Source organism: Gastrolobium bilobum, unplaced genomic scaffold, assembly GCF_033153095.1.
Source record: "Gastrolobium bilobum isolate Gb01-03AN ecotype WA unplaced genomic scaffold, APGP_CSIRO_Gbil_v1 utg3533, whole genome shotgun sequence".
NCBI classification, from domain to species: domain Eukaryota; kingdom Viridiplantae; phylum Streptophyta; class Magnoliopsida; order Fabales; family Fabaceae; genus Gastrolobium; species Gastrolobium bilobum.
The window spans coordinates 360,919-374,462 of NW_026898215.1; the positions used below are offsets into that span (position 1 = coordinate 360,919).

Genomic DNA, 13,544 nt, shown 5'->3' on the forward strand with positions numbered 1-13,544 from the left:
TAGATAATCAATCTTATCTTTGGCATTGTAGACTAGGGCACATAAACGAAACAAGATTGTCTAGGATGCATGCAAATGGATACCTAGATTCCATGGATTTGGAATCCTATGGACAATGTGAATCTTGTCTAGCTGGGAAAATGACTTGTCACAAGCCTAAAGGGCTTGAGAGTCATAGGGCTAGTGAGTTATTAGAACTCATTCACACTGATGTTTGTGGGCCAATATCTATAGAGGCTAGAGGAGGATACTCATATTTCATCACCTTTACTAATGACAAATCAAGATTTGGGTATGTGTACCTAATGAGATATAAATCTGAAGCCTCTGAAAAGTTCAAGGAGTTTAGGAATGAAGAGGAGAAACAACGTGGCAAGATATTAAGACATTACGATCAGATCATGGTGGTGAATATCTGAGCCATGAGTTCCAGGATTATTTGAGAGAAAATGGAATTCTCTCGCAGTTTACTGCACCTTACACACCACGCCAAAATGGTGTCTCCGAAAGGAGAAATAGGACCTTGTTAGACATGGTCAGGTCTATGATGAGTGAGACTCAACTTCCAAAATCGTTTTGGGGATATGCCTTAGACACAGCGGCATACCTTCTAAATAGGGTACCGTCTAAATCTGTTCAGACCACACCATATGAGATATGGGATGGTAAGAGACCCAACCTGAGTTACCTCAGGGTATGGGGATCGCCAGCTTATGTCAAAGCGTTGGCATCAGACAAGCTTAGTGCTAAGAATACTAAATGTCTATTTGTGGGGTATCCCAAAGGTACTAAGGGATACTACTTTTACTCCATGGATGAACACAAGGTGTTTGTGTCAAAGAATGTTGAGTTTCTTGAGAAGGATTTGATCTCTCAAGGAGCCAGTGGGAGTAAGATTGATCTTGAAGAAGTTCAAGAACCACATGAACAGATTGAGGAACCTGAGTCTGCTCCGCAGGCGACGTTCTCCAATGGAGAAGTAAACACATAACTCCGTAGGTCAACGAGGGTCATCCATCCACTTGAGAGGTATGGGTTTGTGATTGAGAATCAGCAAACCGTCGAGGATGATGAACCAAGTAACTACAAAAAGGCAGTCAAGGATGTTGACTCTTCTAGATGGCTTGAAGCCATGGAATCTGAAATGGATTTGATGTATCAAAACAAGGTATGGACCTTGGTTCCTAAACCGCAAGGAATAGTTCCTATCGGTAACAAATGGGTCTTTAAAAGAAAGACTGATGCAGATGGCAACGTTCAGACCTACAAAGCTAGGTTGGTTGCGAAAGGGTATCATCAAAGACAAGGAGTTGACTATGATGAGACTTTCTCGCCTGTTGCCATGATCAAATCTATTAGGATCATGCTTGCAATAGCGGCATATCACGACTATGAAATTTGGAAAATGGATGTCAAGACCGCCTTCTTGAATGGGTTCTTGAAGGAGGAAGTGTACATGACATAACCTGAGGGATTTGAAATCAAAGATCAAGAGCATATGGTATGCAAACTTCAAAGGTCGATATATGGGCTAAAGGAAGCATCAAGGAGTTGGAATATTCGTTTTGATGAAGTCATTAAGAGTAACAGTTTTATCAAGAACGAGGATGAAACTTGTGTTTACAAGAAGGTTAGTGGGAGTAATGTCGTCTTCCTGGTACTTTATGTAGATGACATATTGTTAATGGGAAATGACATCCCCACATTACAAATAACGAAAGAGTGTCTTTCAAAAAGCTTCACCATGAAGGATTTGGGAGAAACGACCTTTATACTTGGTATAAAGATCTATAGAGATAGATCCAAGAGGCTGCTGGGTTTATCTCAATCCACGTATGTTGACAAGATGCTAAAGAGGTTTAGCATGGAAAGGTCAAAAAGGGGTTTTCTTCCCGTCAGTCATGGGGTACATCTCTCAAAGGCTATGTGTCCTAACACTGAAGCGTTCTTGCATCCTGACGTGGGTGGTGTGGATCAACGTTAAATGGTTTGAACCCTTCAAACCTAACACTGATCGTCTTGGAGTTTTGAACTCACAAACAAAGGTAACATCACATGCCATAAAGCATGATTCTTGATTGCATGTGTAATTCCGCATATGAAAATTTTTGTTCTTCCCTCTCACATGCTACGGCCTTCAAGGCCATTTTACTATCATAATTCGTGTTTGTAATAGCCTGTTATGTACTGGTAATGTATCATTGCATATGGTATTAAGCGCAGTTACAATCACAGTAATTGAGTTAATTAAATTACGGGTAAAATTTTTCTTTTCTTTAAACATTAACCATTTTCGTAATCAATTAAACCACACCATAATTATAAATGCAAAACTCGCGGAAGCATAAAACTTATTAATCACAACCCCTCCAAGCAATACCATTAACTCTAGGTGATAAAATGACATATTTTCAATTTTTGCACTGTGGGAATCGATTCCCAACCTCAAGGAATCGATTCCCAGCAGCTACAGTAACACACAAAAGCTTAATTTTTACTCCCCTGTTTTATGGAATCGATTTCCAACAGCAAGGAATCAATTCCTAGCCTTCACAGTGGCTGAAATTCACGTGCTCTATTTCAGGGAATCGATTCCCAACAGCAGGGAATCGATTCCCTACTGTGAAAAACCAGTTTTGACAGCTTTTTCACTTCTAAAGGGATCCATGATTTCATTCCTATTACTTTAATACTTACTACAACCCATGTACCATTACTAATGTAGACTCTAGGCCCTTCCATCATGAATATTCATTATGTAATGCATCAATTACAATATTTCCCATTCGTTTTGCCATTTACACATCATATGGCTCATTTTACATCACAAGTCACTAAATGCCTTTAAACATAATGTGTGGCCATGGACAAGTCTCATGCTCACCAAAATACCAATATAAACCAAAGGCATAACTATACATCAATTTTAAAGGACTTAACATATAGTCATGAACATACAAAAGCATGGCAATATCAACATGCAACAAGTTCATAACCTAAGTCCAAAATATTAAACACTATGCTATGTGTATCAAATGGAATGCTCCAACATGCTATGCCCTCCATATGCACCTCATGCTCAACTCCTCCCTGCTCAACATAACCTGAAATGGTGTCCCCAAACGCGAGATGAGATATACAAATATATCTCAGTAAACCAAGGGTACTAGAGGATCACTTCACCCTATGGCTCACTCAATGTGCAACAAATAACATCATGTAAAATGCATAACATACAAAATCACAAAATAACTTGGCACAAATTCAAGAACATCCATACAAGGATTTCGTTCAAGGATCCCATCATATAACTCCCGGGAAGCTTCCTTGTGCCTCTCCCATGGATGAGACGACCTTATGGCAAAACCTAACTGGAACTCCTCATGAGTCCTATCCGGCGGAAGTCCCACGTTTGGATCATCCTGGTGCCGCTCCCAGAGTCGGCCCCACGGCAAAACTCGACTGGAATCCCCAAAGGATATCTCCAGCGGAAGTCCAAACCACACACATCTATTGGCCAGAGATCACAAAATTTAACACACAACATGCTCCAAGCATGTCACACAATCAAGCAATAATGCATGAACATACATATTCACACAATATCCAAAGGCACAAAATCCAACCACAACCTTCCACTAGGTGTGGTGGAGCACACAAGGGATTAAAACTCAAGTTCCAAAGATTTACCTCAACTCCACAAATTTGCTCTTCAACGTAAGCTCCAAGCTTAATCCACTTTTATAGATCCCGTGTGAGGTAACCTATATTCAACAATTAATCAATATCATCAATACTTGCATATAACCAATGCAAGTCAAAACAATAGTTTTCAACACAACAACTTAGGCCTAATGGCCCAACAACATTTAATTCAATCACTTCCACCCTTTTAGTTATCAAACTATATAACCATTTATGCACTAAGGCATCACTAATTGGTTGTACCATATTTTCACATCATTTTCCTTATTTCCTTCCATATGGTTGAAATCCCACACACACAACACATCCAACATTCCTCCTTACAATTTTACTACATCACACAGACCTACCATCCATTTAAACACCATCCACAATCATATAGCACCAATTATACCATTTTTACATCATCAAACCAACCATAACCTCAATAGGTCGAATTGCTCATGACCATAAATCTAGGGGTATTCAATCTAATTCAACACTTTCACATATCATACAATCCTATTATTAGTTCATACCAATGATCCACAACTCAATTATTCACTCCTATCATCATGCCATTTCACAAAGTATAGAAATTCAACTCAAATTTCACTAAGTTAAAATTTTCCAAATCACAATAATTTTTATTGCATCAATCATCATCATTTATCATTCTAAGCATTTAATTCCAAAGGAGATATACCATTTAATGCTTCTAACTATCACCACTCAAAACACATAATCAAAACCCTCACCAATTTTATGATCTCATGAAAAACTCAATGAGAATGGGAAAACTTACCACCAATAGCTTCTAATGGTCCAAGGGAATGATCTCCAACCAATGGTTCAACACAAAAAGTCCCAAAAATTCTCCAAAAACTCACAAATTCTGTGGCTGACTTTGGGCAATATCTCCTCACACAATGATCCCCACAAGGTGCACTCTATATGAAAGTCACTCACAATCTCAAGGGGAACAACTTTGTAGTTGGAAGTTTTTCCTAAAAATGGCTAGAAAGAGGAGTTGTGGTTCAAAGAGTTCTCTTGCCCTTAAAATGATGAAACCCACGGGCGAGGAAGGAGAAGAGGAGAGAGAAAATCTGATTTTTGTGATGCTTTTGACCCTTTAATCACTTAAATCACTTAAGTGGGTCCCACACGTCAATTAACTTTATTAAATCATCCATTTTTACTCACATATTCATAACCTACGTATTTTTCTCGTTCACGTCATATTTTTACTTCTCAAAAATACTGATCATATTTTCACGCTTATCAGTACTATTATACCGCAATATTTTATACCGGAAAAATCATTATTCACCAAAATTTTCGCAACTTGCCTATCCACTCGATTTTCGTTCTGAATCCATTTCCAACATTATTTTTATCATTTGAGACCTTCTACTCAAATTTTCTTATCTCGGGTTACGTGTTTGGTAAATTATCATTTTACCCTTCTTATGCAATTTAATCCTAATCTCATGATTTTCACTAATCCTACCCTTAAATCCATATTTTCATACATAAATATACGTTTACGAAATACGAGGTGTTATAGTGTTGACACGACACAACATACGACGCGAATTTTTTTCGAGTCAACCCAAACACAAATTACATGTTGTTTTGCGGGTCAACCCGCGTGTCATAACCTGTTTGGACACTCGTATTTACAAGCGGGGAAAAGCCATTCTTAAGGTGCAATTTTACTTCATAATTATGGATGGTTTGGTATTTCTTATTAAGGATAAAAAGTTCATCAAACAAATTTTATTAAAAAATTAATTCTTAAGGTTTTTCGCCTCCAATTTTTTTGTACATACTAAATTAACTCTTAGTATTATTTTTTTCAACACACTTCATAATTTTTTAATCAAATCATAAATTTGTGATAGATATGCCATATATAACTAGTGTTCATGGAGAAAATTTCAAGTACTTAATGAGTAAGAGATTTATCCTATTTTATACTTTTATGTACCATGTCAATTAAAGCAATAAAATATAGTTAAGCTGAAAGTATCAAAAATTCGCATAATAGATATAGGGTTGGCAAAACAGGTCAACCCGGCGTAACTCGCGTGCAACCTGAAAAAAATGAGCCAGGTTAGGGTTGGCTCGAAAAAAACGAGCCAGAAAACTCAACCCGAGTCGGTTAGGGTTGGCTCGAAAATATGGCTTGTGGGTTGGCTTGAAAAAATGACTCGTGGGTTGGCTCGTTTTCAGCCTATTTAAATGAACCTATAATATTAATGCAGCAATTATGTGGCTTCCATAAGCTTAAACAATGCAATTGTCTTACATAATAGTTTATAAAAAAAGAAAAATAGAAAAGGGCTACAGAATGAGAAGCAAAAAATTGAGAATACAAGAAGCTTTCTGTAATACCCCATATTTTCTTTTAATAAAATAATAATAATAATAATATAATAATAATAAATATTTTTGGATAATAATGATATTTAGTATTTTTGTAATTAATAATATTGGTATTTAATATTTTTAATTAATGAGTTAATAATAGTTAAAATAATAAGAGGTAAGATAATAATAGTAATATTGTTTTATTTATGTGATAATATATAATTATATATATATATATTAGATGATAAATTATGATTAATTGATTTATTAATTGATTGATGATTTATGTATTTATGTTTGATTAGTAATTTGTTTAGATATGATGAGTCAAAAAACATAAATTGTTTAGATATGATGAGTCAACAAACATAAATTGTTTAGATATGATGAGTCAGCATTGAGTCAGTAATGTGTACGCCCTAAACTTCAACTATGAATAGAGGTCTAGCCTAACCAAACCAATTCACTCTTCAACATTTCTCCTCTACTATTCTCTCTTCTTAGTTCAAAACTTAGTTTAATTTATTTTATACTCTTCTGGTTACCAACCGGTTCTCTGCCCCAAATTACTCTTTTCTTCTAGAAGTTAGCGAAAACGGAGACCAGGTAATCCTAATCTCTAGGTGGTTGTAGATTTGTTGTGTATGAAATTTTATTGGGTGTGTCATAATCTTTCAGATAGTTATATGTTTGATGTATATGTAATCTTAATCCTTAGGAAATTTTAGAATGTTTTCATTTATTATATGTACCCTTAGGGTATTTAAATTAAATTATTTTAACCTCTATAAATTAATTGGATTAATTATTGGATTTTGGCTTTATCCTAATAGATGTGAATATTTGAATTTTGATTTGAAAAATTATGATATGATGATTGGACTTGAATTTTACCCTGGTAGATGTTGAATATGAAAATTATGATATTCTTGGATAATGGATTTGGAAATTATGATATTATTGAAAGATTCATTTTGGAAATTACAATCTTCATTAAATTGATGTGGAAATCATGAAAACTATTTGACAATTATGAGAATCGTGACAAGATTGAATTGATTGTATGTGATTGAATAAATTAATAGTGGGAGGATAGCTTTGGGATGGTACCTCCCAAGGTGATGAACACAACTTTTGGGCTTTATGCCTCCGATGTGAAACTGATGTGAAAAAGATTATATCCGTTCTTCCCAAAGTGGTATCTGGTAACAGTGGTTTTTTCCCGGGGTACTAGTAGCAACTTTGGGAAGAGGTGTGCACACTAGGAAGATGTGAATTGATTATGGCCAATTTTGATTATACGTGGCTGGTAACAGTGGTTTTTTCCCGGGTCACGGGGTAGACTGGCAGGGTTTCCCGGGTCTACCATGGTTCTCTTCCCACTAAGTACAATGAACTTAAACATGATTAATAATGAAATGTTATTTGATTTGATTATGATGAATGTCATTGAGTTGTGAATATTACCATTTATGTAATATTATGATTAATGTTGTGCTGAATATGTTAGTTGATAAATTACCCTTACTAAATACAATAAATGGACTAAATAAAGATTAATATAATTAATAACGAGTTGATACTTGATTTGAATTTTTGAGTTATATTACTTGATTTAATTATTATGAGTTCTATTTATTTATTTATTTATTTTTGTATTTTGATTGGGATTACCAGCTTTGCTGACTGTTTGTGATTGTTTGACTGCAATGATCCTGCGGCTGCGGGGGAGCAGATTTTCAATAAATCAGGTGGCAAGGAATCGGGCTAGCAGTGGGCAGTGAGGATACGACTCAGGATTTCTAGCTGTCATAAATATTATGTATAAAAAAAAAATTGTAGTCTTAGATTTTGATTTGAATGTATAGAGTTAGCCTTGCACTTGTCCCTGTACAGGTGCGGCGGTAACACTTCCCAAATTCGATTATTTTGAACTTCCGCTGTTATTTACAATAATTATTGAATTTATTTATGCTATTATCAATTGTTAGAATTTGGGGTGTTACACTTTCAATGCAGGAACTAAGGCCAAGACTGAGCAGCTAAGGCGATGAAGCTAGGGGCTGATGGAGCGCGGGCGGTGGTGGCTGGCGGCTGCTTCTCAATTTTTGAGTGAGAGACCGAACAAAAATGGTAGCGATGTAAGAAGATTAGGGACTTAGGTTTAGAGAAGGAAAAAAACGATGACAACGTGCATAGGTTTTATCCTTTTTTATATTATATTTCCACAAGTTGATTTATTTTTTTTGAACTGGCTCGAATAGGGTTAACAACACATTTTTATCCAACGAATTCATTTTTGACAAATTACGAGCCAACTCGAAAAAACTTTTTACTCTTTATACCAATAAAAACTTGTAATTTGAAATTATTCGTACGCATAGGTATATATGACCGTGTGAATTGTAATTCAAAAGAATCTTTTATTGAAAATACGCACTGGAACCCGACCCATTCCATTTCCATTAGGGTTTTAGCACCATTCCTTCCGTCTATTCCGCAGAAACAGCCACAGGGAAAAACCCTCCACCACCATGGCACGCTTATCCAGGTCCTCCGCCCCGCGCCTCCTCTATGCGCTCTGCTCCTCTTCCCCGGCGTCGCCGTCGACGTCGACGGCGGCATCCCTTCTCGCCGGTGCTTTCCATCTCAGACACTTCTCAGCCGGGAACCTGGCGCGCGCGAATGCGGCAGCGGATAAGGAGCCGTGGTGGAAGGAGTCGATGGAGCGGCTGCGCAACATCGGGATCTCGGCACACATCGACTCCGGGAAGACGACACTGACGGAGCGGGTTCTGTATTACACGGGTCGGATCCACGAGATCCACGAGGTGAGGGGCAGGGATGGTGTTGGCGCCAAGATGGACTCTATGGATTTGGAGAGGGAGAAGGGGATTACCATTCAGTCAGCTGCCACTTATTGCACTTGGAAAGACTATAAGGTATACTGTAACTTCTACAATTTGTTGGCTTCAAGTTGAATTTATTTGAATTTAATTGAAGGGAAGTGAAGCGAGTGAGTTTTGAAAGTATGATGATAATAATCAAGAAAAATAAAATTTGGAAAGTTGAATGAGTGTCGGATTTTAATTGAGTTCAGATTTAATTGAATTATAAACAGGTAGTGAGTTCTTAAGGTAATAGGAATCAAGAAAAATAAAGGTGGATCCCTCCCTGTTTGAGGAGTTTGAGGTTTGAGTGCTGTTGTTGCTATTATCATTATCAATTTTAATTATTATTAATAATAATTATCAAAGGGAAAGGATTAAACGTTGAAGAGTTCTTCTGTTTCTAATCATGCATAACTGAAATGGATGGGGAAAAACAAAGAATTGTGCTAAACCAAAGCGGATTTTCTCTTTAAGTCAATCTGAAGTGTTGAAAAATTAGATAAAGACTACTTATTTTTGCTGCTTGCAGTATTGACTGGAAGGTAAACTGTTATGTTATTCAAGCCTTTTCAGATGATGCTTTTATTTTTTCCCTTTCTTTTTCTTATCTTTATTCATAATCATATTTAAACTCTTGGAAAATGTGTTGTTGCAGATTAACATAATTGACACACCTGGTCATGTTGATTTCACCATTGAGGTTGAGAGGGCTTTGCGTGTCCTTGATGGTGCCATTCTTGTACTTTGTAGTGTTGGTGGGGTGCAAAGTCAGTCCATTACTGTTGATCGGCAAATGAGAAGATATGAGGTTCCAAGGCTTGCATTTATCAACAAGCTTGATCGGATGGGAGCTGATCCGTGGAAAGTTTTAAATCAGGTGCATTTGAGATTTATGGAAGTCATCATAGATAATAGGTTTGATAGTTTTATTGTCATTTACACAGTTTTGGTTATTAGTTTAAAAAGAGAATTTTGGAAATATGATACCCCTATTCCTGGCCCGGTGGCATTTAAGAAATTAATAAAGTGATTATTTGTAAAAGATTTTAATTTGAAACTCTTTCAAAACTGCTTCTTTGAAATAAACTGGTTTTGATTAAAAATCTTCCATGTGTCTCAATTTTTATATGCTTAGAGCCTAAATGAAATTAATATATTGCATTTACAATGTATAAACGACAATTTTTTAGCCTGTTGTATTTATTTACAATTTTATTAATGGAACCAAAAATCTGTTATACAAATATGGCAGATGGCATTGTGGCCTATGGTGGAAGCATATGGAAGAAACTGGCCTAAAATTAACAATTAAATTGCTGAATAACACTGAATATCATTGAATAATTATTCTGGACAGTAAGAAATCCTTAATTACTGAAGAGTTGGACATATTACAGAAGATAATACAAGATAACTGTTGAAACTCCAGAGAAATATCTTCTTTGGCCTCTTTCTCTTACTAATAACTTCCAAATCTTAACTTCCCCTAACCTGTCCATCCTCCCCTATTTATTTATTTTTCCTAATTATACTACCATTCAGTTACCATGATTATAACTGTCACAAAGCAGTTACAACAGTCACATATGATTATAACTGTCATAAAGCAGTTACAACTGTCACATATTTTTTTTATTTCTTCTAACATACACTTGGGTGGTTGGGGTTCTCCTAACAATACTCCCCCCAAGCTTTTCACCTTGTCCTCTAGGTGAAAGTTAGGAAATTGCTGCTGTATAGTGGCGAAAGGTTCCCACAAATCTTCAAACGATGGCAGGTCTTGCCAACGGATGAGGACTTCCAACTCGCCTGAAGTAGTTAGCCGCTGATCCATGACATGAGCAAGATGAAGTTGTAGCTCCTAATCTTCAGATAACACCAAAGGTAGAGGTTGTGACTGGATTTGACGTGATAGGGCTTTCATGAGAAGAGAAACATGAAAAACCGGATATACTTTGCTATGGACAGGGAGCTCAAGGCGATAGGCTACAGCGCCAATCCTTTCTGCAATTTGATAAGGAACATAAAATCGTGGACTCAGCTTCTCGTTCATCTTTTTAGCTAGGGAACGAAGTATGTAAGGCTGGATTTTGAGGTAAACCCAATCTCCTACTTGAAATTCAACATGCCTTCTATGCTTGTATGTGTAAAGACGCATTCTTTCTTGAGCTTGTAACAAATTAGACCTCAAATCATCTAAGATGGTTTCCCGATCAACAACCATGATGTTTACAGCTTCCACGGTTGAAGGGATTGCAGAATGCTTGAGCAATACAGGGGGATCATACCCATATAAAGCCTTGAAAGGAGTGAATTTAGTGGAACAATGGTAATTAGTATTGTACCAAAATTCTGCCCAACTCAGCCACTTCATCCATTGCTTAGGCTTAGTACCTGTGAGGCAACGAAGGTAGATTTCGAAACATTTATTCACAACCTTTGTTTGACCATCCAAGCAGAACTATATTTTAATTTGGTCCCTGCATTACGGAATAGCTCTGACCAAGAATGGCTGAGGAATATCTTGTCTCTATCTAAAACAATAGAAGTGGGAAACCCATGTAGGTGTACAATCTCCCGGATAAAAACATCTGCAACTTCCTTCGGTGTAAAAGGATGAGTGAGAGGTAAGAAATGTGCATATTTTGTTAATCTATCAACCACCACAAAGATTGTATCCTTCCCTTGGGATTTTGGCAGTCCTTCAATAAAATCCATTGATATTTCAGCCCAAATTTGTGTGGGTATAGGTAGGGGTTGGTGTAAACATGCTGGAGATAAATTCTGGGCTTTATTATGCTGACAAGTGTCACAAGATGCTACAAAATGTTGGACATCCCGTTTCATGCCTTCCCAAAATAGTAAAACATCAATTCTTTTATAAGTTTTAAAAAATCCAGAATGCCCTCCAATTGCTAAACTATAGAATTCTGTAAGAATCATTGGGATTTTAGTGGATGTTTTAGGTAAAACCAATCTACCTTTATAAAGTAGCCTTTCACCTTATAATTGATATCCCGGGTGAGATCTAGGATCCAACAAGAGGTCTTGCATCAAGGTGCGAATTTTAGGATCAGCACGAGCTTCAGCCAGCCACTCCTCGACATCTTGAAATTGGATTTTAGAAATAGCTGAGAAAAACATCCTTCTAGATAATGCATCAGCAGCTTATTCAAAATCAAAACCTAGTAGTTTGGTAGCCCATTTGAATTTTTCTTCACTCATGAATCTATGGTCATTTAGGAATTTAAGGCTGCGTTGATTAGTATGAATTATAAAGTGTCTTCCCATCAAGTAGTGCCTCCATTTTTGGACAGCCATCACTATTGCCATAAGTTCTCTCTTAAACATATTTGTATTGAGCTTTTTCAGACAACCCTTGACTTAGGAACGCAACAGGTCTACCCTCTTGTAATTAAACAGCCCCTAATCCCTTGCTAGAAGCATCTGTTTCTAGTACAAAATTCTTAGAAAAGTCAGGAACTGTAAGTGTGGGCAGATTAGTCATAGCTGTTCTCAATTCATCAAAGGCTGCTTGAAAATTGTCCTTCTTTAATAGTTGTGTTAATGGTTTAGCAACTTTGCCATAACTTTTGACAAATCTCCTATAATAGTCAGTCAAACCAAGAAAGCCCCGTAATCCTTTTAAATCTTTTGGAATAGGCCAGGTCCACATAGCATCAACTTTCTTTGGGTCAGCCTCTACCCCTTCGGCTGAAATGATGTGAACCAAGTATTCTAGCTTTTGTTGCCCAAAACAACACCTTTTCTTGTTGGCACATAGGTGATTCCTCCTTAACAGCTGTAATACCAAACACAAATGCTTCAAATGAGCCTCCTCCGTGGGGCTGTAAATAAGAATGTCATCAACGAAAACTAGGACAAATTTTCTTAAGTACGGCCGCAACATTTCATTCATTAGGGATTGAAAGATAGAAGGAGCATTAGTCAATCCAAATGACATGACTATAAATTCATAATGCCCTTCATGAGTTCGGAATATCTGCTGTGCTCTATAAATAGAGACATTGTGTATCATTTCTAGTGTGATTAATATACAAGAGTTCAATGGCTCTCACACTCTCTCTCTTCTTTCTCTTGTACTCTCTCAACTCCAATACTTGGAGCCACAAGACCACCTCGGTAAATATTCCCTTGCAAGGAATCCTCCTCCTATCTCCTATCTCTACTTGATAAGGATGTGTCTCTTTAATAGGCATTTTAAGATTCTGTACTAATGTTGATGATATGAAATTATGTGAAGCTCCACAATTGATAAGATTCTCCACCTGTCCTCCTTTCCTGCAGTTCTGGTATTCCCACCCTCCGAATGGCTATCCTTTGAAGAGTTGCATGTTGTTCTTCATCTCTGGATCTGTGTGACTAATTTTCCAACATTTCCTCCAGCCTTTGGAACCTTGAATCTTGGCTTTCTGCTCTTTGCTCTGCGCGCTGGAAACCCTCCTCTATGATTTTTAGAGCCCGTTTGTATCTCCTTTCTAGTGCATCTAATCGTGTTTTCATTCTTGTTAAAACCATGAAAGAACTCCCTGGAAGGAGCTCTGATACCAGTTGGAAGAAACTGGCCTAAAATTA

The 13,544-nt window shown here is 36.9% G+C and overlaps 1 protein-coding gene across 4 annotated transcripts in view; it reads left to right on the forward strand.

The window, feature by feature from the left end:
* Window positions 1-8,501: 8,501 nt before the first annotated feature.
* The window catches only part of LOC133313910 (elongation factor G-2, mitochondrial), a 63,221-nt gene continuing 58,178 nt past the window's right edge, over window positions 8,502-13,544 (forward strand). For 3 of the 4 annotated variants that reach the window (XM_061515322.1, XM_061515323.1, XM_061515324.1), the window contains exons 1-2: window positions 8,502-8,999; window positions 9,604-9,825. In XM_061515322.1, coding sequence (XP_061371306.1) covers window positions 8,592-8,999; window positions 9,604-9,825 — 630 coding nt within the window. In that variant the 5' untranslated portion in view covers window positions 8,502-8,591. Of the gene's footprint in view, window positions 9,000-9,603; window positions 9,826-9,879; window positions 10,833-10,916; window positions 11,044-13,544 lie in introns of those variants that run through there. The other variant, XM_061515325.1, reaches the window with a different exon arrangement.